This window comes from Phaethon aethereus, assembly GCF_964289735.1.
Source record: "Phaethon aethereus genome assembly, chromosome: 2".
In the NCBI taxonomy this organism is placed as follows: Eukaryota; Metazoa; Chordata; class Aves; order Phaethontiformes; family Phaethontidae; genus Phaethon; species Phaethon aethereus.
In genome coordinates, this window is record NC_138582.1 from 20,520,073 (window position 1) to 20,547,822 (window position 27,750).

The 27,750-nt window shown below is 41.6% G+C and overlaps 1 protein-coding gene across 1 annotated transcript; it reads right to left on the bottom strand.

Moving 5' to 3' along the window:
- Positions 1-10,981: 10,981 nt before the first annotated feature.
- Positions 10,982-25,214, bottom strand: TRHR (thyrotropin releasing hormone receptor; the record flags this gene model as incomplete). The annotated part of the gene is made up of 2 exons (XM_082015066.1): positions 24,399-25,214; positions 10,982-11,389 (listed from the first exon to the last, which is right to left on the bottom strand). Exons 1-2 carry the CDS (start codon positions 25,197-25,199, stop codon positions 10,982-10,984), a joined length of 1,209 nt encoding a protein of 402 aa, XP_081871192.1. The 5' UTR covers positions 25,200-25,214.
- Between the last annotated feature and the right edge of the window lie 2,536 nt (positions 25,215-27,750).

Below are 27,750 nucleotides of genomic sequence, written 5' to 3' on the forward strand. Positions count from 1 at the left end.
ACAGGTATCGGTGGCCCTGCTCTATCAAAGTTCACAAGGGAATTGCCTCCAAAGGTACACATATTTAATTATCCTATTAATTTTACATTATTTGATGTAAAAGTTTGCAAGAAAAGACTGAATTTCGAAAAGGGTTCATTTTTACAGTGCTTTGGTCTCCTTCTAGTTCAGTACAACAGAAATTAGCTACTGATTGGGATGCTTATTGCAATTGCATATTTAATCCAATTTTGCTATGACCTGTTAACCACTCACTTTGCTGGATGCCTACCTGGAAATTGTCTTCCTCTAACAGAGAAAGATTCCACATGATTTCACGTCAGGTCAATCAAAACAGTTTAAAGTTTGAATGTAGGTGGTTCATAAAATAAACTTCTAAATAACTTGCAAATCAGCAGGTTGTTTTTCTTGTCTTTATTACACTTCATAACAGAATTTGCCCAAACTCTCCCTTTATGACTTTAACAAATGACATTATGACTTATAACTAATCAATCTTTGTTCATTCTAGTGTGTCTATTTACCTGGTAAGTTATTAAACCTTGTTAACAGCTATAGATATTGGTGAAGCATGTCATAAACTAAAAATTTTTTAAGTTCTTTTTCCTCTTACATAGGAGAAATTGTTACATTCCTACCCAAAGTGAAAATGTGTCTGTATCTTCTGTTTCTTCTCTTTCTTTATATCTAAATGTCTTTGTGATATTTTGACAGTTCATTCCTAAAAAAAAATATTTAATTTCTTTTATACTGAATGTCTGAATGAATTGATTTTGCCACTGAGTAACTAGTGGTGTGTCTGGGAATGAAATGTACTCTTGCTTTTTCCCTCTGGTCTTCTCACAGTCTTGAGAAGGATTTGTTCTCCATTTCCCAATTCAAAAATACCTGAAAATCCTTGGATTTTACCATGATAGTTACATGTCCACAAGCATCTAGTAATAATGCAGTAGACTTATTTGAGAGGAAGATGTGGTTTCATATTAAGCTGTAGTAGATATACACATATATATGTATGTATAAATATATATATGCATGTATGAATACAATCAAGAATAACAATATAAATTACTGCTTTTTGATGTATTTAATCTTAAAAACCCCAAGATAATTATATTTGTATTTAAATGTTTGAATTTTAAGCTTTTCATTCCTGAAATAACACCAATGCAAGTTGCCATATTTTGTCAGAGTTGTTTTGCCAGTTCAACACCCTATCTCCAGCAGTGGCCAGCACCGACTGTATCACAGGAATCTTGCTTTCTAAATAGAAGCACATACTTGTTTTAAGTGGAATTAAAATTGCTTTTAAATTTAAAATTACTTTATATTTGAAAGGGATTTTAAATTCAATTTAAAAGTTATCTCATTAATTTTAAACTCCTTTTAAATTTGTTTCCTCTAATTTCATGGTTCTCTGCACGTTCAGTTTAGTATAAGATTGTGAAGTAATGGTATACAGTAAATGTGAAAGGAATTCAAAGTTTTTAATAAACTTTATTGTAGTAAAATAATGAAGTGCTTATTACACTTTGGTTTCTATCAAATTGTTATCTAGCACAACTTTTTTTCTGTCAGCTGAAAAGGATAATTTTTCTTCCTTGCATGGGAAGTATTTCAGTAAGTCTTCATTTGAAGTGTGAGTACAGATGTTTCCACCAGATTTCATTATTTATTGTTGTTGATTATTTGGCAAATGCTCGCACCCAACCTTGAGGCCATGGCATTTAGGCAGACTCCAGACTGGGTCATGCTCTCATCCTTTAGGTGAGAAGTTCCTGAAGTTCCCAACTGAGGACCATGGTTGTCCCAAGCTCTCTGCTAAGTGTCTGAACAGCATTCACTCCCCTGAGAAACAGGCACGAAAAAAGAATGCAGTTTAACTTGAAATCACAGAGCAACCCTACAAATAATTCAGAGAGACCAAACAGTTCTGTTGTTACAGAACAGAAAAAACTGCAGTAGCACCTGAAATGGGGATTTCATACAGGAGCTTATAACTGGGGTACGCTCAAAGCCTAAGCATATTTCTCTGCAAGTATTCCTGATGTAGATGATTGCTCAGAAAGTCTGTGGGTGGCAGCTGCTGGCCCAGAAGAAAGAACATTTTTTTAAATTTCTGTTTCTTGTGGTTTGTAACAGCTGTTGAATTATTATCAGTCATTAAAAAAAAAAATCAAACTAAGGTTTGGATAATAGTTTTCCTTCCGTTTCTAGCTGTTAATGCCTTTCAGAAGAAAACATGTTAACTTACACTGGACTTAAATTAGCCATGGCAAATGTGTTAGATTTAGTTCCAAAAGGATGATGCTTCCTTCTCTTGTCTTTCCCCCCCGTTTTCTTCATGTCTGTATCTTGATTACGAATGGCTAATGATTCAATGCTTTGATATTAGTGGTTATAAAGTGCATATCTGTTGCTATCTCCAAGTGCTGTCTGAATGAGATTGAATCTGTCTCTTATCAACCCATGAATGATTTAAAAATCATAATAACATTTGTATTAACTGACTTTTCAAATTACATTAAAAAAAAACCTCAAATGCATTTTACAAATAAAAATTAAGTCTAAGAGAACAGCCAGGCTGTACTCTTACAATATTTGCCACCTAGGACTTCTCATCTTTTTGAAGTTCTGCTCATGTTTTAACGGAGAGATTCAAAGTTCTCATCACACATTCTTTTGTTTTCATGGCAGATTTGGTAAGTGTAAGTGAAGCCAATTGCTGTTGATGTTCTTTACTTGCCTTTGTTTGTACTGATGTCCTCCCAGATGTTCCTTCCAGCAGTGTTTTCCTAACACTGGCCCATTGCCAGCAGAGTGGCAGAACTGTACTAGGAGCAAAGGAGTCAACAAACAAAAAAACCCGAAATAACATAATTTATACTCTGTGCTTTGTGAGCCTCTTGTGGAACCAATACATTACCTGTTTGTACATAAAAGGATAAAATCTATGGAAAAACCCGATGCACTGAATGTTCTGCTATGTTCCTCATAATGCACCACAAATCCTGCGAGCTATTAACTCCAGTTTTCCAGGTGATCCGAGACAGGGTTTAAGAGGTTTCCTCAAGGCAAGGTAACAGATCTATGGCAGAACTTGATCAGGGATTATTTTGCATCGAGTTTGTTTTGCAGCCTAGTGGATTTTCACATCAGAATGACTAAAAGAAATAGCATTACTGTGTTCACGCCTGTAAAACACCCTGGAGGTAAAATCCCCTTCCCAAAGCTTCTTGAAGCCCAAGCACATTGAATGGCCCCTTCTTCCAGGCTCCATAATGGAGCATTCTTGGTAGCAGTGCTTTCTATTTTGGAAGATTTGGGAGCAACACCACTGGTCTTAGAGTCTTCAGCACTTGTACTTTTAGCCTCCTCACATCTATAAGCAGTAATAGCTTCTGTACCATGAACCCTGGCAGCCACAGTCTGACAGAGTGTGCGTGGCATCAGTCCTCTTTCCTTACAGCACTTCACCATGGCATGTTGGCAAGCAGCGCACTACAGTCAGACAGTGCTTCACTGATTCTTTACCTTTTCAAACACTTGTTTTTAACATGAGGGAAGATCCCCTCGCAGGTGTTATTCTCCTACCCAGAGGACTCCATCTCAAAGACTTCTTAGAAGTCTCAGAGTCATATAGTCATGTTCTTTTGACACAAAAGGATACATAAGAAAGCTATGATACCAAATATTGTGATATTTCCCTCTTAATCAATATTGTGGCAACATCTAATACTGAAATAAAACTGAAACAGCTCTCAGAAAAAAAAAATATTTCATAGATTTATGTGGAGAAGTGGCAATAAATGGGAACTTGAATCTTCTGAAGTAGCACAAATCATTATGTCTTCAATACTAACAAAATGTACCGAGTGACTTTTTCTTCCCTGTTTAGCTCTATACATCAAATTATCAATAAAAATGCATGTATAGTAAACTTCACAAAACATCTCAAAACAATTAGAAAAATTACCTCTTGCACTTGCAATAAAAGAAAGAGAGGGAAATGCAATACACTGCAGAGGAATAGGACAATTATGCACCTTCACCAAATAACAAAGTTCATCTGAATGAAATAAACACTCAGCTGATACCATCTAGAGCGGTTAGGGAAAGCTCAAAGAGTGAGTTTTGTAGGGAGGAACTTAAGTTTGACTTGACAACCTCTCTGGCAAATCTGCTTCAGTGTTTGACCACCCTTACAGTAAAAGTTTCTTTTCCAGTGTTTAAATGGAATTTGCTGTATTTCAATTTGTGCCCATTGCCTCTTGCCCTGTCACTGAGAACCACTGAGAAGAGCCTGCGCCCAGCTTCTTTCCCACCAGGTATTTATACACACTGGTAAGATCCTCCTGAACTTGCTCTCCTCTGAGTTGAACAATCCCATCTCTTTCAGCCTCTCCTTGTATGTCAGATGCTCCTTCATCATCTATGTGGTCCTTCACTGGACTCACCCCAGGTATGTCAATGTCTCTCTTGTACTGAGGAGCCCAGCACTGGACACAGTACCCCAGATGTGTCTCACCAGTGCTGAGCAGAGGGGAAGGATCATCTCCCGTGACCTGCTGGCAATGCTCTGTCTAGTGCAGCCCAGGAGGTTCGTGGCTTTCTTTGCTGTGAGGGCTTATTGCTGCCTCATGGTCAGCTTGTTCACTAGGACTCACAGTGCCTCATATCTGCAGAGCTGCTCTCCAGCAGGCCAGCCCCCACCATGTACTAATGTATGGGGTTTTTCATCCCCATGTAGACAACTTGAGTTGAGTACCAAGTTAAAAGATTAAGGAAGCTGCTACCTGGGATTCGCAGATTCAGCAAGATCTGACAGGAGAACGAGCCACCTGTCTTTAGTACTTGTGATAGAGTATTTCCCCAATAGATGAGAGACGTGCATTTGTCTCTCATGCATCTTTAGTCTAACCTCTAGGGAGTTCAGTCTGTGTGTAAATCCTGCTCCCCAGGAGAGTGAGGTTCCTATACATGACCTGAAGGAAAATCGGAGCAGACCAAGTACTTCCACTCATCCGCTTGAGGCTGAGTCAAAGCGCAAGTGGCTGACATCATCAGAAAAGCAAGGCAGAACGCACTGAGTAGGGGAATCAACGAAGTTGTTTGTGGGGACTAAAGAACAAAGTGGCTTCTGGTCTCTGCCCTTACTCCCAAGTTGATTTTTTCCCCCCTTTTTTTTTGTTTAATACTGTCCAGTGCAAAATGCATAAATAATCATTGTAGCAGAGACAAGGATTCACATGAATCCCCTCCCATTTAAGCACTGTAACTTCTGGACTACTGGCAAACTGTTCTTCCTTCAGGAAACAAATCTCACTTTTTTAGGATGATCATGCCCCTACAGATGACAAAGGATGCTGTTACATTATCTAGCCATTGTCAAGGGCAGCAAGGCAAAAGGTATGTATTCAAGTGGTTGTTCAAAAACTAAAGTTGCAGTACAATTATCTTGCTCAACATTTTATTAGAGTAGCAAGAAAAATCCATCACAAATCAATCTCCACAGTGGCATGCATCAAAGAATTACCAAATGCTTTTCAACAAAAATTTTTCTTCATTTTTAGACGGACATTTATCAGCAGTACATTTCTCTGAACAATTTCACAATCATATTAATAAACAAATTTATAAGCTACATGCAGTGACAGAATGAGATCAGATTACTCTGGGTAGGTGAAAAAGAAATTCCTTCTAAACCAGCTGCTCTTGAATAGTTAGTGTGAATTCAAATTTCCAGGATTCAGTTCCCAACTTAAGGAATTCTAGAGTCCCAATCACTTCAGCTGAACAAATGCACTGCATTTACTGTATCACTGTATCCCAGTAATAATGAAAGAATCAGGAGAAAACAATCTCTTATTGAAAAGAACAAAAAAACAAAGAAACAATTCTGTCTGAAGAAGAGAGAACAAAATACTGAAAGATCATTTTGAATGCTGTTACAAACTGCGTTTATAACAAATGCAACAATGGTACACAGTAGAGTTCATACAATAGTGGAAAAATAAATAAGCATATGCAGCATTGTTGAAAGAACAATTTAGCTTTGCACGTTCTTGAAAAAATACGTTTCTTTCCACGATGACAATGCTCAGATCTGGGCGGGGTTAGAATAGCTTTTTGAAAAACAACCAAGAAATATTTGTCTACTTCCAAAGGCCAAGCGACTGATCTGAGCATTCACCGTGTAGTAGGGGAGCTACGGCAGCATCTCCTGAAGTGGGATCAGTCCTTCAGTCAGTTGTATTGGATAATTGTTTTTGAAGGGAAGCTAGAGAGAGCTTTATTATTAGACTTGTGCCATTCATTTCCACAGGAGGGTCCTTTCATGACACATTAGAGCTGCTTTGATATATCCTTAACTTTGACCTCAAAGAGGTCATGAACTGATTTGAACCAAGGTGTGTTTTAAATACCCCCAACCTTTCTCAGCTGCACAATTTACCGACACTGAAGCTTCCAACATTACGGAAAACAGCGTAGCTCCAAAAGGCAGATGCTACAGCAGCATCTCTTCTGTTACATGCTGGGTAAAGTTCCAAATAAAAATGCAATAAGGATGCAATCTCTTACATCAAAACCATTAAATGAGGATATAGATATGGATTTCAATATTGCTACCAATCAGACAATTCATTCAAACTCAATGTTGCAAAGGAAATTGTTATCCACAAAATAAGTATATAAAGATAAATAGTTATATTACTGCAGTCAGTGGTTGCATCCAGTTACTTTAACTTCTAGCAAAAAAAGTTTGCTATATTATTAATAAACTTAAAATCACACAAATTTTTAAATAAATACATGCCCACATATCTAATCTACAACATTTAGGTACAGGAAAAAATGTTGGTTGCTGTTATAAACAGAAGGGCAAACACAGAAATAGATCTAAAATCACATTAGCAAGATATCTAGCAAAGTTTCATAGTGTTAGCTGTAGGAATCAGTATAAAATTAGCACGGATTTCATGAATAACATCTATAAAGACACAGTCACAGCACATTATAAGTTAAAATAACATTTAAACTTAAATCTGCAGTTTTAGACATTGCATTTGTGCACTCAGTTTTGCATGCATAATCATCTCTGCAGAAATAAATGTCAGCATGAAATAATACCTTTTCCTTTGTTACTCCAAGTGATGGTGCATACAAAATCACCGACTTAGATTTTAGCCCTTGATGAAACCTCACTAAGAATATGGGCTTAAGTACCTCACCTGAGGATCTGAAAAAAACAGAACGATGGAGATGGAGGCTGAGAAAGCAGAAAGTTACTTTTTGAGCAAAAAGGCAAATAAAGGAGAGAATTTACTTCTGATATTGCCAGTCTATACGAGTTGTAGTTCAGTCTGTACTCTGAAAAGGATCAAGATGAAATTGTAAGTTTGGGTTACTGTTATTACACGAAGACTTAGCTCAGTTCTTAGCCCAGCCCGTTGAGCTCCTAGCAGCATAACCAGGTTTCCGTGGCACGCGTTCTCTTTGCCTGCTGCTTGTCCTGGAGGTCTGCTTGCCTTTTAAGCAAGAAAAGAACCTCTGGTCCTAGTTCTGGCACCTCTTTAGAAGGTCTGGGAGGTAGGACCTGCTCTGAGAGGACTGGATAGATGCCTAACTGATAACAGCATTTGAAGGCTGAAAGGATTTCCATGCGTCATGTCGGCTCCACCGGCAGCCACCTCCGCACCCTCTCCTTCCAGTATCAGCCCGGGGATCCGCTGTGACCAGCTGCGAGTGGTGCTGGCTGACTGCACACAAAGGCTTTGCTCAGTCAGATACAGGAACTTGCTTTTACTTTGAATATGTCTCTTGGCTAAGTAAGTATAAATGCCTGTGCAAGAGTTCCCAGATAATTTCATTTTACTGTGACAGTTGCTTTGGAGAAAACATTACACAGCTTGTGGTACCTCTCCTTGACTACTTCTTACGATGGCAAACTGTAGCTTTAAGCAAGAGTGAGCAGTAAAATGCCATAGATCTGAAACTACACTTCAAGTTCTCCAAAGGAAAGGTTTGTTCAAAGTGTACGTCACTGCTATGGTATTGGATTTATGAGATATCGCTGCTAGGTACTCCCTCTGGAATACATTGATATTCTTCTCCTTTGTCAACTGAACCTCGGTCAGCTTTGCTCAGTTGGCTGCCAGGTGACTTACTCTGTCATTTTATTTTTTTCTTTATTATTTTAAAAGCACCAAAGAGTCCGGACATCCCTCTTGCAGCTGAGTGGGCCCCAGTGCAGAGGATTTAGAAAACATTTCAACGCAGTCCTCGCGTGTTCAGCTGCCGGCTGTGCTCCAGCCAAAACTCCACCAGCTCCAGCCAAGCCTCTGCCAGCTCTCCCTTCTCCAGAGGAGAGGGTCCAGCATACAACCTGCCTCTGGCATGGTGTTCTGCCTGGGTTTGACACTGACTCCTCATAATTTGAGGTAAAAGTCTCAAGAAACAGGATACCCCCTTGCTCTCGCTCTCTCTGCTTGCCAAAATGAAAAGGTAAGTTCTGATGGAAATAAAAGATAGAAAGGGCTTTCTGGACTAAGTTTGTCATGTCTGCACTTCTGGTTAAAAAGCTCCTGCTGTCGGTCCCTTCCATGCCCTGACATCCTTCTGCTGAGCTAGAAAATACCTGTGGAGTTCTGCAAGGTTAAAACCGGCGTTAAAGCAAGCAGGATACAGGCTGTTTGCTCCCTCCTTGCCATCCAGAGAACATCGAATAGAGGCTTTTGGATGCAGCAGACATGGGCTCACATCAGAATTTAAATGTGAGGCCTTTCGGTATTTTTAGTTCTCTTTAAGTTTGCAAACATGGATGAATGTCAGTGAAAGTGATTTGAATTGAGAAAACTGCTGTATATGCAAAGGAAAACTGGATAGGAAAGCCTTACAACGCTGTTGAGGCTACCTCTTTCATCCCACGCCGGATAGGTTTTATTACTATAACAAATAGGTTTTTTATAACTTTTTAAATGTCATGTACAAAAGTTGTGCAGAGTGTTCATAACAATCAAGAATACGCAGGCGTCTTCCTGAGTTTCTGCTACTGCTGCACAGGAATGGGAAAATATAATTCTAGCAAGGACGTGAGCTGGTCTAGAGCAAAGCCAAAGTGATATGCTATGTTTTGACTGCGGCTACATCGGGGAGATCATGGCCCCAAGCCCAACGGGGAGGAGAATGCAGGCAGCTGTGCTGGCACGTGAGAAGCCATGGTGACTTCTGACAACACTTTTTATGTCCTGAAGTATTCTAAAGGATAACTTTTGCGGTCAGAAATGAAAAAAGTGCCATTTTTCACTGGATTTTCCTCTTCTCCCTAGACATCATCTATATTGAAGCTATAAACACCCTTTAGCAGTCTGAGACAAAACTGCTGTTGAACCAAGGTAAAATTAACTAGTAAAAGCCTGTCCAATACTCTTCAATACCTGTCACGTTCTGACAGGATTCAGTGTTAGCTGAGAACTTACATTTGGAGTGGTACATCTGTGAATTAGCTTGCTGAAAAAACAAGATTTTTTTTAAAGCTTCCAATTGACTTTTTAGTTTGTTTGTTCCCTGCTGCAAATTCATTGAATGGTCTTCCTGTTTCATGCTGTTCAAGGTAAAACAAACCAACAAACAAGAGTTTGTGCTCTTTGCACATCAGATATCTGCTTATTGAAGCATGTTATGATGCCTGCAGTTGGATTTGCAGTGCTGTGGGATGAGGGAGTCAACAGCGGGTAGTCACTGTAACCGGCAGCAGTTCTGGTCGCTGTCGGACGGGCCCCGCTGGTGCTGCCCAGTGCGGCCACGCAGGAGGGCAGCTCCTCACCTCACCTCTCCCCTTCACGGGGAGCATCATCCACTGCTCCTCTCTGCGTCCGTGGAGACGTCCCAGGTAGCCTTGTTCTTTCCAAGAACGCAGACCGCTCTTTGGCCAACACATGAGATGAAGGATTTAGATATTCCACTGAAGCCAACTCACCTGCTTAAAGTTATGGTGTTGAGTGCTTCATTCAGTTAGACTCAGCAGCATGTTCTGTTCACTCCCCAAGAGGCTGCTTTTTCTTGTAGGACACAGAGAAGTGTGTAGAGATATATGGTAACTCCTGCAATTCTGTGAGCAGAAATGCCTTTACATTTCATAAAGGTTGGTGGGAACAGGATATCTAAAGGTTTTATACGACTGCATACTCAGAACAAGGTGAGCCTCAGGCCTGAAAACGAGGAGAGAAGAAACAAACTGAAAAAGGCGTATTTTTCATTCTCATATCATCTGCAAAAGGAAATGAAAAACTAAGCCTCTCTGTGGATCATCTATATTGTAAGATCTAAGGTATACAGGTTTACAAACAGCATTTAAGTAGTATTATGTAAAAAAGCACCATGAAAACAGTAACATGCATCATCATGTAGAGGAGCGCTGCGTTAGAGAGATGTGCTACACACGGGGATGGTGCAGGTAACATGGAAATGGATGTGGCTTTCAGCACTCTCCGGTCCAGTGTGCTGGTGTGGGGGAGATCCAGGTCTTCTCTCAGCACCAGCTGCACGGTGGCACCGGGCTAGCTAACGCCAAGCTGGAGCCAGGGAGTGAGGCACAAGAAAATGCCCCATTGCCCTCCTGCAGGCAGCCAGAGCGCACCTGGGAGGAATCACCGAGCTCACACACCAACACCCTCCTGCCAGCCATGGATGCGAGGCGCCGTGCCTGAGCACCGCTCTCTGATGCGCCACTGTTGCCCCCTGCTCCTCAAGGGGTAAGGCTTAGCCCACGTGTTTCTCCTCATCCTTCCATGCTCAGCACAAGGCACTTTGAGGGCGTCACTTTCCAGAGCCGGGCAGCTCTCCCTCCCCACCATGCCCTGTTTGGTGGTGTATCATCTGTCACCGGCCAGGCTTCCCTGGTCCTTCACTGTGCTGCCCCAGCTGAAAGCTAGCCCAGCACATGAACATGCTCTGGTTCATGAGATCTCTACACCGAACTTTAAAATGCATTAACTCTTACCTCAGATGAGAAACAGGTATCACCAAGGGACAATTTTGTAGAGGACAGATAGGTATTGGTGACAGCAATATCTTCTAGCTCAGTGCTGAAGTGATCAGACTCTTTGATGACGTTATAATTTAAGGCCAAGCTGTAACTGGCAGGTTTCTTCTCCTGTTTCTGCTGGCAGTTGCAGAGTTTCCTGAAGGCTGCTCTGAATTTCTGGGACATGAGATTGTAAATTACAGGATTGATGGCACTATTTAAATAAATACAGATTCTGCAAAATAGCAGGAACCAGTTTTCTTGGAAGGGTCTGGAGAGAAAGGAATTGACCACGACCAGCGTGCGGTAGGGCATCCATAGAAATGCGAATAGGATCACAACCACTGCCAACATCTTGGTAACCTGGGTGAACAGAGAGGTAGACAGAAGAGGGGCAGAAGGTTAGTACTCATCTTGGAAGGAACACGTGCATTTCTACGTCTCCAGGGCCAAACTATAGACAGAAACTATAGACAGACTCTTCAGCTGGGAATTTCTGATCAATGTTTGATTCAGAAACGTTCTCTACAATAAAAAGGACAAAAAAAACCTGGCTCCAAATTCCTCCCAGTTTTTGGTAAGTGACTCTTTCCAGGTCACATCCCAGTAAGCTAATTGTTGTAGACCTTAAACTTTGCAACTTCTCGAAGCTGGAAGGAGGTATGGATTTACATGGAGAAAAAAGGTATCTAACACCATTTTTTCCAACCACATTTTATTACCTCCTTTAGACTAGTATAGTCTGTAGAGTAATTGAACCCGAAGTCTATTTAGATTATCTGCTTTAAAAGCCACCCTAAAAGAATTTCCAAAAGCCAAAAAAAAAAAGCAAAAATAATTTATTTCTACTCCTCAAATTCTCAATATTTAATTAGATCTTCATTATTTGATGTTTACTCTGAAATATCAATTAAAGTTTATAGAGCCAGGGAAAAAAAGGATTAGCAATAAAACTTGATTATTATAAGAACTTTCATCTATTGTGTAAATTTGTTTTGAATAAAGGAAAAAAAACCCAAACCTTTGGGGATACCCAGCATAGCTGAAATGAAATGAGCAAGAAATAATTAAAAAAATTAGAAAAAAAACCGCTTTAAAAAGTCTTGTAAATAATTTAATTTTAAATAATTTAATATGGCATTCCCTAGTCTCTACATTAAAGTAAGTTTGAAAGATGTTAATAAACAAGGTAGAAGGTACAGTGAGATGTGACAGTGGGATAGTACGGTGGCACAGCCTCATGTAAGTCAGGAGGTGACCTTGTTAACTGTGTGTGCATGAACTGAAAAGCATGGGCACTGATTTTCGTGAGCTACAACTGATTCTTTTGACTTTTTTTTTTCTTTTTTTTACTCTTTGCCTTTCTTCTTGACGTAAAACTGTTGTTGCCTATCGACAGATTAGTTTAAAGAACTTCTTGTTACCTTTGCTTTATTCCTTCTGAATGGGTACCTGAAGTTATATTTCAATGAAACAGCAAATCCTGTAACCACAGGATGCATTCTGGCTGTATGGGTTATAATTCCATTGCTTGCAGAAAGGATAGATGTAGATCAATAAGAGTTTCAATTGTTTCCACGGGGACAAACAGATAACTCCATTAAAATCACTCATAAATGCATGCTAGTTATAGGTGTGTTTGTTAGTTTGAAGTTATAAGAGAGTATATAATTCTCCTGTCTTTATATAGCTTTATATAGCTCTTTATATAGAAAGCCTGCCATCTCATTGCCTAAGGGATGTACTTGCTTCTAACCATCTAGAAAGACACATACATATATAACCCAATTTGTTGTTTTTGTTATAGAAGGATGGAATGAAGAACAAAGTTGCTCTAGAAACTGATGTATCTTTATCTCTCTATTTTCAAATGTACACATTCAAAGGCTACAATTTTATCCTATAATTCTCCCTTCACCCTCACTTTTGATATCCCTACAGCTGTGTTCAGTGGAAGTAAAAAATGAGACTGAGAAAGATTATCTCCTTTTTGTCACTTGACTGATACATTTCCTCATGACTTCTAGACTGCATTTCTTTTTTGCTGTGCACAAACAATCATCATAATAGAGCAAAATGCAACTGTCAATGTCTCAGGTGGCTAAAAGGATGATTTTTCCAGGTCTCTGAACCAATTCTGAAACGACCGGTCCTGCGGACATGGCTGCAAAGAGCAAGGTGACCCAGTACTGACCTGCTCTGGATGAGGAAGACTCAGGACTCCTCACCTGCTGCTTCTCCTCCCTCCAGCTCAACTCCAGCCTGTGCCTCCAAACTGAGCAAATCCATTCAACTGAAAATAATCATTCAGCATGGAAAATAATCCACATTTAAAGGAAGAAAGTAACAGTTTGTGGAGCTTGGATTAACAATGGGACTGAGCCCAACTAACAGATGTGTTGCATTAGCTCAGGCATTCAGAGGGCAAGTGGATAATACTCTACACAGGCATCAAAGTACTTCGCTACCAGAAGCGCAGCCGGGGACTGTTATCACACCTACTGATCATTGGCAATTTATGTTTCTTCTGAGCCTGACTTTAATGAACAATGCTCAGACAATCACAATGGTGCAGCTGTGAGTTTAAATCGTGGGTTGAACTAGAAGTAAATCGATCTTACTGTCAGAAAGGGGCTATTTTAGTCACACGATTAATACTTTACATCAATAAAAAAAAAGGCTGTTACTCTTCAAGAGACTGCATCCTATATGCCTCAAAGACGTATATATATGTAGTGTGCAGACTATTAGCTGAATTTATGTATAGTGGCAGCTTGATGTTTGTTTTCCTTCGACCTAACATCACCAGCTTGTACTTCTGACATGTTCAGCCTACTGAGGCTGTGATTTGACACTATATTGGAACTGTCTCTTAGCACCAGATAAAAAAATCATGGTCACAGCACAAAGTGCCCTGAGCTGAGATCAATTCAGTCTCCAAGTATGAATGTGTTTAAAAATGCCAAGAGGTTAGCTTTGCACCGTCAGGCTTTATGCCAGGTAAGACATTGTCTTGCAGTGCTCAGACTCCACAATTTCCTGGTCTTGACATAAACTGAAGCCAAAGTAATCTGTGACTGCAACTAAAAAAAAAATCTTGTTACCACCACCCTCCAAAGGTGAGGGCGTGAGCCAGATCAGACTGCTGGTCCAACTGAAAACTAAGAACTTCTCTGTAGAGTTGGTTTTTGGTTTGCTCAGGTCAATGATCCAACTCATGTACCCATACACTGCCACAGAGTATACAGTCAGTGCAAGAGAAGAGACAGAAGCATGTGTCCATGGATGGCACCTCTTTGGTGGCACGTCTCAGTGGTTCAGTCAGTGCAGAACAATGAGGAGAATTCACCATAATTTTAAACAGTCTGCAGTGCATGTCCTTCCAAAGCTGTCAAAAATCACACGTATGGCACAAGCTTTCTATTGCCAGGCAGAAATTTAGTTACCTGATCCATCTGACCAGTGTGGTTGCGTCTCTGAGACTCACTACGAGGCCCTGAGTTGAGATAGTTATTTGCTCCTTGGTAAATCCTCCCTAAACTGTCTCCAGAGGCAGTGGCTTTTCATGCTCAGCTACCTCAGAGCATGACCTATGTGCAAATGACAACAGCTCTTAGAAAGTGCTCTGTCCCCAGCACGACAAGAGGGCTTGTCACTTCACTGCAGGCTGAGGCACCCCTCAGGGTTTTTGACCCAAACATGCTGCAAACATGCGCTGGATTTTTTTGCACCTGAATTTACCTTTACAGATGAACCCAGCTTCTAAACACATGATTTAGACCAAAGTTGCTTCTTTATCCACCCCAAAAATCTTCACTGGGATGGAAGGGACTGTGCAGAAATAGCTTAGAAGAGAGTTTGGTCCACTTACGTAAACTGCCATATCCTTTTTCAAATCACTTCATATCACAGAATCACAGAATCATTAAGGTTGGAAAAGACCTCTAAAATTATCAAGTCCAACTGTCAACCCAACACCACCAAACCCACTAAACCATGTCCCAAAGTGCCATGTCTACATGTTTTTTGAACACTTCCAGTGACGGTGACTCCACCACCTCCCTGGGCAGCCTGTGCCAATGCTTGACCAATCTCTCAGTAAAGAAATTTTTCCTAATATCTAGTTTAAACCTCCCTTGACACAACTTGAGGCCATTTCCTCTCATCCTATTGCTAGTGACTTGGGAGAAGAGACCAACATTCACCTCACCACAACCCCTTTTCAGGTAATTGTAGAGAGTGATAAGGTCTCCCCTCAGCCTCCTCTTCTCCAGACTGAACAACCCCAGTTCCCTCAGCCGCTCCTCATAAGACTTGCTCTCCAGACCCCTCACCAGCTTCATTGCCCTTCTCTGGACACGCTCCAGCACCTCAGCATCCTTCTTGTAGTGAGGGGCCCAAAACTGAACACAGGATTCGAGGTGCGGCCTCACCAGTGCCGAGTACAGGGGCACAATCACTTCCCTACTCCTGCTGGCCACACTATTCCTGATACAGGCCAGGACGCTGTTGGCCTCCTTGGCCACCTGGGCACACTGCTGGCTCATGTTCAGCCGGCTGTCAACCAGCACCCCCAGGTCCCTTTCCGCTGAGCAGCCCTCCAGCCACTCCCCGCCAAGCCTGTAGCGTTGCGTGGGGTTGTTGTGACCCAAGTGCAGGACCCGGCACTTGGCCTTATCAAACCTCATACAGTTGACCTCTGCCCATTGATCCAGCCTGTCCAGATCCCTCTGCAGAGCCCTCCTACCCTCCAGCAGATCAACACTCCCACCCAACTTGGTGTCATCTGCAAACTTACTGAGGGAGCACTCGATCCCCTCATCCAGATCATTGATAAAGTTATTGAACAAGACAGGCCCCAGAACCGAGCCCTGGGGAACATGACTTGTGACCGGCTGCCAGCCGGATTTAACGCCGTTTGCTACAACTCTCTGGGCTCGGCCATCCAGCCAGTTCTTTACTCAGTGAAGAGTAAACCTGTCTAAGCCACAAGCCACCAGTTTCTCCAGGAGAATGCTGTGGGAGACACCGTCAAAGGCTTTACTAAAGTCCAGGTAGACAACATCCACAGCCTTTCCCTCATCCACTAGGCAGGACCTAGGAGATCAGGTTGGTCTAGCAGGAAACATAACTAAATATAATTTGAAGAGGGGCTAATTATTTGACATCAGTGGAGTGCTAAGAGGATAAACTTTTTGAAGAACCTGCTTTTTGTTACCTGTAACCGTACACCAAAGCTCCTTGAAAGCAGAGGCATTAGCACCCTCATTCATTAGTCAGGAGAAGGTAAGCATACAGTGATTGCTCCTTTCTTGTGGATGTACACTGCGTATCCTATATGTACAGTACAAATTATGTTTAGTTAAAGAGATTGAAAACATGATTAAAAGGCTTCGAGCAAATCCATTTTAGTCCAAATTTCAATGGTACTTTGAATGACAGCAAAGTTCTTGAGATTAAATGTGTTCCTGGCTGCATGCAACCATTCTTCAAGCCCTATCTTTTGGTTTCTGAGAATGTTCTGAAAAACATTTTACTAAAGAGATTCACAATATTCTAATTCTGAACTAGTATTCTCCTTTTCCTTTCTGCCCCAAAACCTTGTCATTTCAAGGAAGTGCTTTTACGAGATGTTTTCATTACCATGGTACTCACAGTTTGGTAGTTGCTTCCTTCTCCTTTGAATACTAATCTTTCTTACATTGATAGGTAAAAGTAATAGTAATACTTAGTAAATTACTGTGCCTTAGAGTCACTCTGGTGTTTTAAAAGCATGTAATAGTATCTTTCTTTATTGTGCTTGGTTGGGCTTTAGAACTCAATCTGGCCACGGTCATAAAGGATAACAAAAAATGATTTTACATAAATATTATCAACAAAAAGAGAGCCAAGGAAAATCTCCATCCCCTACTGGATATGGGGTGAACATTGTCACCAAGGATGAGGACAAGGCTGAGGTACTTAATGCTTTCTTTGCTGTAGACTTTAATAGCCAGACCAGGTATCTGCAGGGTATTCAGCTCCCTGAGCTGGAAGACAGGGATGGAAAGCAGAATAAACTCCCCATAATCCAGCAGAAAACAGTTCAGGACCTGCTATGCCACCTGGACACCCGCAAGTCTATGGGGCCTGATGGGATCCACCCAAGAGTACTGAGAGAGCTGGCAGAGGATCTTGCCAAACCACTCTCCATCATTTATCAGCAGTCCGGGTTAACAGGGGAGGTCCCAGAAGACTGGAGCCTTGCCAATGTGATGACCGTCTACAAGAAGGGTCGGAAGGAGGATCCAGGGAACTACAAGCCTGTCAGCCTGACTTCCATGCAGGGGGAGATTATGGAGTGGTTCATCTTGAGGGTGCTCACAGGGCATGTGCAGGACAACCAAGGGATCAGGCCCAGCCAGCATGGGTTCATGAAAGGCAGGTCCTGCTTGACCAACCTGATCTCCTTCTATGACCAGGTGACCCGCCTAAAAAATTGACCCTCAAAATTAAGCACACACAAAAAGAAAAAAGCCAGAAATAGCTTCTTCCTCATACTGTATGTTGTAAAGAAACACTTAATGTTGGTTAGTGTTACTTCTTAGTGAACCTTTGCTTTATTGTGAAATCTGCTCTGAATACTTTGCATAACACAGTTTCTATTCATGAAATGAAACCTGTCTTTCCCTCTTGTCTTTTTAATAAAAGGCTTGGGAATAGAATGCCTAAAATGGATAAGAGGGGAAACTGTGATCAACCTTCACCTTTTACCATCACAGGTACACATTTGCTCTGAATTCATTGTCCTAAACAGCAACTATAAAATAAGTGGCTAAGGCTTCCAAAGTTCAAATAGGAACCATTATTTCTTTTATTTCTGTTAGCAAAGACAGTTTAGAAGTGGAATTGTGGTGGTGCTGGGTATGAAAAAGCAAAGAAGAAGAAATGTTGAGATTTATTTTTATACTTATGGTACTTTATGGTGTAAAGATACAGAAAGGAAGGCTGTGAGTAAAAACTAAAGAATTATTAGGTTTTATTACATTATTATTATGCCTTGAATTTCAGGCATGTGTAAAGCTGAAGCTGTAACATGTGTGAATGTAAGTTGAATATGAACTGCTGCTTGATAGAGGCAATGAGCTGATTGTATTGAATTTGGTTTGTCTGCAACTTTGGTAATGGACAATCTGGTCAAACCTTTGGTACAGCCACCTGTATGTTTTCCAGATTAAATTTATGCACATACATTACTATTTATGTGCAAAAAATGCCTGTAACTGCAGTTAGTGTTTGCTCAACTGCTGTTCATTTCGATTAGGGTACAGTCAGTGAACATGTTTTCTGGAAGACCTAACAATATGGATGGTTTGCAAGTACCAGTAACAGGCCATTTTGGAACAGCAAAGACACAAACTGGTAGGCTAATGCAATCATATCCATGCCTGAAAAGTAAGAGATCAAACTGTTGCATCTGCCTTTGCAACTGCAATGAATAAACTAAAACAAAGTGTCAGAAGAACAGTTACCTAGTAGGGTAACAAGCCAGATGTTTTCAGTCTACCACAACGCCACTGAAAGTGGTACTACCCCTAGGTTGGTCTGGATGATCTCCAGAGACGTCTGCCAACCTCAGTGATTCTGTGAAATTATAACAAAGTATTGGAGGGAAATTTCTTTAATCTAAGGTCCTGAGGGGTCTGGGGCAAAATCCCTTGTTGGCTCATGATCCTTTGGCTCATGTTCAGTCTTTCTTGCCATTACATGCAGCTTTTACCCTAGTTCCATGGCCACAATTACAGTTTCCCAGTGCTTCATGAGGTCCAGGATTCCTTACAAGTTCAAATTATGTGTTCAATTGGAGAGCTTCAAATTCGTAGTCTGTATTTTCCAGTGAGTGGGTAGAAATCAACTTCACTTCCTCGGGACCTGTGATCATCTGTCCAAATCATCATACAGTTGTTAAACGAATCTTAACATTGAATTGGCATTGAAGTTCCTTCTTTGGCTCTGAATGAAGTAAATGGGACTTTGAAATCTCTGTCATTGAGATACTCTTTTTCATGATATCATCTTCTAATCATATTGACCTTTCATCTGTTAAACTTTGAAGTTTCAGCTACTGTGACCTGCGTTCAACTGAAGCGTGCTGGAAAATTTTGCTTTCTCACCTTCCCTCCTGTTTAACTTGAGGAAACATGTACACCAGGACTATTTCACTCTGTTTTCTCAGTTGCAAATGGCTCAGCAGAAATACTCTATAGTTTCTCTGTGGTCAAAGGCTTCTCTTCTTACTCTTAGTCACCTTTTCATTTTCTCCTAATCTTCTATTGCAAAAAAAATTATGCCACTTTTTATCAGAGACACCCTATTGGCAGTTAAATGCTGTCCCACAGTATTGTTCAGTTATATACAAACTTCAGTCTAGCACTGTTATTTCCTTTGCAAAGCATAGCTGAAAGCCCATTCAACACAGTCATGACCAGATCCATCAGACCTAATAGGTATTTAAGATTTTTCTTGAAGTCACGAACTAAAAACATTTTTACCTTTTATGCAGGTTTTACCCACATGTTTCAATACTAAAAACACTAGCTGACTCCTCAGGGCTACCACAACGTAGCCTTGAGCACAAATTGATCCCTCAGAAAATGACGCATACCAATATCTCGCCACCTTCTGGCAGAGATCTTCCCTCAGGAGAAAGTCAGGTGTTGCCTACTGACTTGTAGTGGCTGGTCAAAATCTCTGCAAAGGCAATAAATGACTCTTACTGCTTTCCATAAAGACTGGATCAGCTGTTTTCAGTTTCTGACAAAGAAGAGGCAGAATGAACTGGTTTCTGTTCCTTCTAGGACACCAGGATCTTGATGGAAAATACAAAGTGAATTGGAAATGTACTCCCATGTACGAAGGAGTGCCTGACTGTCAAATTAAACTACTTTTCTTTTTGAAAACCTTTAAAATACATCTGTCACACCCTGCTATCCAGTACAGTTCTGTAAAATAGTGGGATTGATTTAGCTCTTCAGAAGTGGATATAAGGATGGAGTTTGACACATCCTATGGGTACCTATTGGTGCTCCTTTCCTTGGTAGAACTTTAGTTTGCAGTGTAAACACATAACTCATAATTTCAGTAGTTGTCCAATATCAGTGATAAGAGGTGTTGTTCAGTGAAACAAAGATGTGTTAGGAGTACAGATAATTTATGGGAAAAGAAAGCTTATTTTGTGCCTTTCCCTCTCTTTTGATGTTTAAAAAAAAGGACTGATTTTTTTATATGTGTTGTTTTTCCTTGTCTTCCCTGTTCAGTTTTGTCTTGCAGTGGTTTGAATAAAAACTTCAGGGGGCCCTGAAGGGGTTTTGTCTGTTGGTGGTTGTTGATATGGGGGTATTGATCTTTTAGCAAACAGATTTTTTTCCTGTTAGCTTTCCAAATATTGGAACAAAATAAATATTTCCTAGAACTAACATAGTTCAGTGACTTTTAAATTGTGTGGGTGGAAGGGTGAAGGCAAGGAATGGAACAAGTAAGCAGAGGACCACTTGCTACCTGGAAGAGCTGATTTGCATTCACTGGAGTTGTAATATAGCCTCATTCTGAGCTCATCCCTAGACAACTCCTACGAAAAATATGTTAAAATAGGCTTGACTCACCATTTGAATATATATTCCAGGCCTTCTTTCTAAATTATAGAATGATCTAATTGACATTCTATTTTGAAAACAAAAGTCCTCTGATCACCTGACCACTTTTTTCCCCTGCAATGCTGGTGCTATCTCTGTTTATGTCAGAGACTGAAAATATCTAACAAAACTGGATAAGGTCCATCTATTCTTCTTCAGTATTAGACACTTCCATCCCTCCTGTTTATCTCACTGCTGAGCTTCCCATCCCACCTTGCCTCATCTCAGGTGGCTGTCCTCCACAGTTGTGAGGAAATGGTTATTTTACTCTGTATTTGCTTCCTCCCTGAGCGTAGAGCTATTCTAGACAGCATATCAAGGTTGTTCCTTTCTTGCCCTGCTCTTTCTGTTGCTGTCAGGTGTGAGGAAGCATCCTAGATGTTGAATCCAGGATGGTTTCCAAGCGGTCTTCACATTTTCAGTCCATCAGCTTCTAATTCTGGGCTAACTCTCATACCAGAAACCTAAATGATGTATTGCCATTTTTGAAGAAAACAACTGAAATTGCATAGCTGTATGACTCACAATAGAAAGTATTGACTGTATATAGAAGACTAATTCTGATATAGAAACACAAAGCTGACAGTACACATAACTATACGCTAGCACAATAATATAGGTTAAAAAAAACAACAGAATGATGGAATCTATTTCAGCCATGAGTTGGAAACTGCTTCAGATAGTGCTCTTAAACTAAAACGCTGCCACTATATGACAAGGTAGGAGAAAAAACGCTTTCTTACCCAGGTAAAATCAAGTTTTGACTGTTTTTAACAAGGGAAGAATTTCAAAACAGTTAATGAGAAGTCCCAAGAAAATTAAAGACAATGGTATGACCAGGCAGTCTGGGTCAAACTAAATCCAGACTAGTCAAGAAACTCAGGTCGGACTAAGTAGGTAAATCAATTCACATACTGTCATGTTGGATTAATCATTGTCAAAAACAGTTATGAAATTCCTGAGTCAAACCTTCATGAAGGTTGAGGAAACCTATCTAACTTACTGTTTCATTCTGGTACATGATATAAATATGAGCTCATAATAGGTTAATTATAATAATAATTAATCATAACCACTCAATGGAACAGTACTGAATGTCCATGTCCAGATTTTGACAGTGGGGTGGCTGCAGGGGTGACCTTGCTGAGAACAGGGTCAGGGCTGCCGCATGCCAGACACAGATGGTTCCATCCAGATCCAGTGGACCCACCACAGGACACAGCTGAGCCCATCAACAAAGCTGGTAGCATCTCTGTGAAAATATATTTAAGAAATGGCAAAAATGCTGGAAAGAGAGAGGGAGAGAGAGGAGAAGGGAACAAAAGAGTGAGAAACAGCAGAGGGAGCACCAAAGACAGAGGAGGAGGAGGGACTCCTTGGCAAACCAGGCACCACCTGAAGGGACTGCAGCCTGTGGACGACCCACACTGAAACAGAGGAAAAGAGTGAAAAGGAAGGAGTGGCAGAGAGAAACCTCTGCAACCTGATCGCAACTCTCCCACACTGCCAGTTGGCTCACAGAAGGGACTGAGTGTAACTTGTAGCTACAACAAGGGGCAATAAATTGGCAATAAATGAAGTTAATTTTCACCAAGTCAAGTCTGCATTGCCCGTCTCACTAACTGATTTATCTTCCTGTCCTTATCTTGACCCACGAGCTTTCTCGGTCCTGTTCTTCCCATTTTCTCCCCTGCCCTGCTGTGGGGGGCAGTGAGCAAGCAGCTGGGTGGGTGTCGGCTGCCAGCTGGAGCCAACCCACCACAGGAACATGCATAATTTTCATTTTGTAGAAATATTCTTGGATAAATATGAGAACTGCCACAGAAGTAGGAAGTATACACCACATTTTCAGTCACTTTTTCTACAGATCACATGATGGACATCGTATGCAACTCCATCACTGTAGTGCAAGCACAGTTCCAAGAAGGCATATAGGCAGTTTTACATGACAGTGGAACTCATTATGAGGCCAAACTATACTGTCAGCTCTATATATCTCTGCCAGAGCAGCAGGAAATTTTCAGTTGTGTGTCTTATTAACTATTGAGATTTCAGATTTTTTTGAATATGGACTTGTGTTTTCCCATTTTTCACCACTGGCTATATTTTGCATGCTGTTATTATATAAAAAATATTACTAATAATGCCACACTATCCTTGCTTTCCTTCCTATGTTGTACTATATGCAAATGCTAGATTTATTCATAATGATGCTGCTTTAAACAATCAGGTTATTTAGGCTTTTATAAAAAGTCTTGTTGTCTTTACAAGATATCACATTATAATCCTCACTTTTGGGTTTCATAATATAACAGTATCCACATTCAGCTATGCTCAATGTAAAAGATTTCTCTGTTTTTCAAGTGATGCTAAGCACAACATAATCAAGCATATATACTAAAGTGATATTGAGAACTTGGAAAGCAGATTTTCTTTTTCTACTAATTAATGGACAAAGAAAACCAAAATTAAACACTTCTAATCTGACTATTAGCTATAACTGGAGACACATAATTAAATATAACATAGCCCACGTGTTTCAGCTGTGCATTTCAAAGTGTGGCTCTAGTCCTCTGCGAGCTTTCGTGCTCTAGCAGGCAGCTCAGTTAACTTTTGAGATCAATGCCGTCCCTGTAAAAAGGGAAAACGGTCCCTCTCATTAAACAGCAGCAATCTACATAAAATAAGAAGAATGTGAAGTTCAACCCATCACCCAAGGTGGGGCACTCATCTTGTTTGACCGGGTGCACAGCTCGGCTTTGTTTCCCGAGGGAGCCGCACGGTGCAGGGAGGCTCTCCCGCTCAGCACCGCAGCCCCCCGGGGTGCCTTGCAGCGGCTGCCAAGGGCTGTGAGCCGAGCCCCTCGGCACGGAGCATCGCTTCCCCAGCTCACGTCCAGCCGCCTGGCCCGGAGCCGGCACCCGAGAGCCAGCTGCAAAGTGGTGCACCCTGCGTTTCTCAGCGCTGCACCCGACTGTGCAACCTGCTGCGTGAGTATGAGGCAGTACGGCGTATTGCAAATAGCCAGAAATTAATCTACCGACTGTATTCTACTTGTATAATTACACGTTGCAGCATACATATTTAACGGTATAAAAAGAAGCTAGTCAAACCTGTGCCTTGGTTTTGAGCCATCAATACATAAAAATATTTTACAAGAGACAGAATAACAAAGATACTTAGGATTTCCAAAGCACTTTTATATACAGACTTGCTTAAGTAGACTTTTCACAGGAGAGTTAGAGACAGGAAAAGTTACAACTTGACTGCATTTGCAGACTGACACAGTGCCTTAGCTGGGACAAAACCTCAAGTTTCCTAAAGTCCCAGGTTAGTTTCTTCTCTTCAGATCTCAAAAATAACTCAAGAGTCATTTTGTATATTTGGCAGGATTACTAACAGGCTGTAATATAAAGAAACTAGAGTTAAAAATGTTTCATCCTTTATTGACACTTCCTAATTGTTTTTTGATACAGGAAATAAAATACTATTTGTTTTTCAGTCCTTGCAGTAGGTAATAATGAATAGGCAAGAAAAAAACCCATATTTATACACATGTGTTTATGTATCACAGAATTTCAGCTTGACTACTTAGCAAAAAGGGAGAATATATTTTACCCCCTTCCACAGACTTAGACTAGTGAGCTCTAAAACAAGTGGGGTTTAGGTTTCAGAAAGGCATTTCAAACTGCTATTCCTACCTGCCTTCGAGAAGCAATAGTGTTATTGAAACACCTGTTAGTCATCTTGGAATTCACAGGCTTGCTTTGGTGAGCCGCATCATTCCTCCATGTCTTAGAGTTTTCTTTTGGGTCCGAAGGGATGGGGTTCAGGAACAGTATTCTAGCAATCAGGCCATAGAGGACTGTTGCCAATACCACTGGCACAACATAAAATATACCAAAGTCCATCATGTAGATAGGAGAGTAATAGCTCCTGGACACCTTGTAGCCACAGGACACAACAGTAGTGTCTTCATAGACTACTGTATTAAGGTCTAGCAAGAAAAACCAGAGCATACAGTATATGGAGGTGAAAGCCCAGACAAAAATAATGATCTTTTTGGCTCTTGAAAAAGTACATAGGAATTGAGCTTTGATTGGGTGGCAGATGGCTATGTATCTCTCAATGGTGAAGGCAGTGATGGAAAAAGAAGAAGCATTGATCCCTAGGTACTGGAGATATGTGATGCAGAGACATCCCATGTAGCCATACACCCAGGATCTATAGAGGCTTTCTGTGATATTGGGTAGTCCTGCAGCCACAAGTACCGTGAGATCTGCCACAGCCAGACTCACCAGATAGCAGTTAGTGGGAGTTCTCATGTGTTTGGTTCTGAGGACCACCAAAACCACCATGATGTTGCCCACGATGCCCAGTCCACAGATGAGGAGGACCAAGAGGATGGTAACCACTTGGTGTTCGGCTGTAACAATCTCCTGGCTTGATAGTGGCAGCCCAGTTTGGTTCTGCTCATCCCCTGTGCCATTCTCCATCTTCATCAGCCCACTGCTGCTTCTGCCCAGCACTTGGTCTCAGCACATGTTCTCCACAGTCCTCTGCCGAAGGGTGAGTGGAGCAGGGCGTGGGTGAGCTGTAGTCCCAGAGCACATTCTCCATGTAATCACAGTCCCATTCTTCTACTGTCCTCCACTGACCCAAAAGAACCTGGACTTTCAGTCTTTGTAAACTGAATTACCAGAGAGGCTAATCCCTCAAGGACTCCAGCTCATTGCATGGGTTAAAAAGCTGTTTTCTCATAGCTGGTTCGAGGCATTCATGAAAACACAGCATGTGGAGCTGGGAGCTTTCCCCAGTGAAGAGGAGGAGGAGGAGGCGGCGGCAGGGAAAGCAGAGCCCTCCTGCACTGCCAGCGGGCTAACGCACCGCACGGGACTGAGCTGATCCAGTCCAGGCAGACTTCAGCATCACTGTTTTCCAGGAGGAGTCACAACGTACCGAGGGTGGAGACAGCAGCGGGAGGTGAGAGTGACTTGCAAAGCCCCACAGGTTTGCTACTTCATGCCGCTTTCCCTCTCTGCTCTCAGATGGCTGTCTCACACACAGCTCATATTGATTTACCCTGGCAAACAAAGGGGAGATTGACTGGCAATAAAAATGCAGTGATTTCTAAAATTCTGATTTCCCGTGTGTCCCTATCCTTGTGAAAGTAATGGTAATTTACACTTACCTCCTGCTTTGCAGGGAGCTGTAACAACCCCTTCAGAGCTGACAGAAAGAAACGTACCCCAACTTTTGAAGCCAGCAAGAGAAAATTGGTTTCTTTACTTTACTCTGTTTTACGGATAATTCTCTTCAAAACACCTATTGCTATTGCTGTCATCACTCCTCAGCCCTTTCAGCTCTTTTCTGGATTGTAGCACAGAAACAATAAAACCATCAGAGCACAAATTGCTTCTTAATGAGATCAGTCACATACACACACAGAGTGTTACTAATCCACCACCGTTTCCCCAATGAAAAGTCTCCTCTGGTTGAATAAACTCCTCCTTGTTCACTCGGGGTTGTGCAAAACCACAGACGAAGGCTGATGGAAATCACCGCTTTGAGACGCGCTGCTGAAAGCCCTACACCTGGAGAGGGATGCGGAGCTTTCCTGTTGCACCCGCTGCCAGTCTTGATGCCTCAGTGAGAGAAGCAATTGCAAACCCTTCTGCAGGGCTCTGTGAAAGAGCCCTTGCCAGCTCCCCATCACAGCGTTTCAACCCATTGTTTCTTCTTATGCTGTTGTATTAAGAGGTTGAAGACTCAATCTGCCTTAAAATCCCCTTTTTCCTCCATTCAGGGCAATTGTTTCTGTTCTTTGTTCAGGAAGGTTTCAAAAAAATAAAATGTTGCACAACTGGGGAAAGGCAACTTGGATTTCAAAACAGATCTTAGTGTAGAGAGAGTAGGATCAGCATAGGCACACGGTGAAACGTTTGCAGAACTAGGATTTTAAATAGACTGAAACAGGTGGTGACAAAAAGAGAATAGCACCTGAATCAAAGCTGGAAACTAGACTCAAACTTTTCCAGAGGCTTGAAGCCACTCAGTAAAGTTTTCGAGTCATTTTTTCCGTTGGCCTGTTGACACTTCAATTGTGATCGGATGCTTTTCATCTGTAGACCCCAAAGTACTTAATGAAGTAAAGCAAACAGCATTATTCCTATTTAACAGATAAAGAAACAGGGGCAAAAAGAACCAGATTCACTACCAGTGGCCAAGCAGTGGCCTGCGGGAAAATTCAGGTCTCTGGTTACTTGGAGAACCAGCGGAATTGTGCCACAGGCTTCGCGGAGGTTCTGCTGCATGGCGCCTGCAGACCCCGGTATCCCGGCCGCAGCTGACAGAGGAAGGATTCCTCCCCCTTCACACTCCACAACATTTTATCCTTCAGAGTGGACAGGTTCCCTGTTAGCAATGCGTGCTTCTAAAGCTATGTGGCGATAGTGGGTGTAGCCCCAGATGCCCAACCACGCGGCATAAAATGCACCAGGAGGGAGCCCAGGAGGGAGCCGGCACAGATTTAGTAGCGGGAATCGGGGACCCAGCAGGGATCAAACCCAGCAGGCGCTGAGCCGGAGTTCAAACCAGGAAATGGAGTTAGCCGACAGCCGGGATAAAGCCGGGATAAACCCTTAAGCCTCAGTGATTTCAGCCAAATAAGAAGTTTTTGGCACCTCCGTAGACTGATTTCTCTTTCAAGGGTGACTGATGCTTTTCTGCCACGTCATCCCACCATGAAGTCTTACTCCTCATGTTTACATGGATTCTGCTAGCTTCTGCCGGCAACATGGACGGTCTGAGTGGGGTCTGAGGAACTAGTGCATCTGAGGGTACATAAGGGTTTGCAGTACCAGAAGTAATGGCTGAGGACATGGGATGCAGAAAATCTGGAGTATATTTAAAAGCCCACATGACTTTGAAGTGAATATGGCAAGTCTAGAATGTGTGCAAGAAATGTATTATCTGATGCTTGCCTGGTTATTCTGTTGCATCCGCTACAAGTCTATATGGGAGATGGGACAGACCATCTTGTCTCAGCCAGTC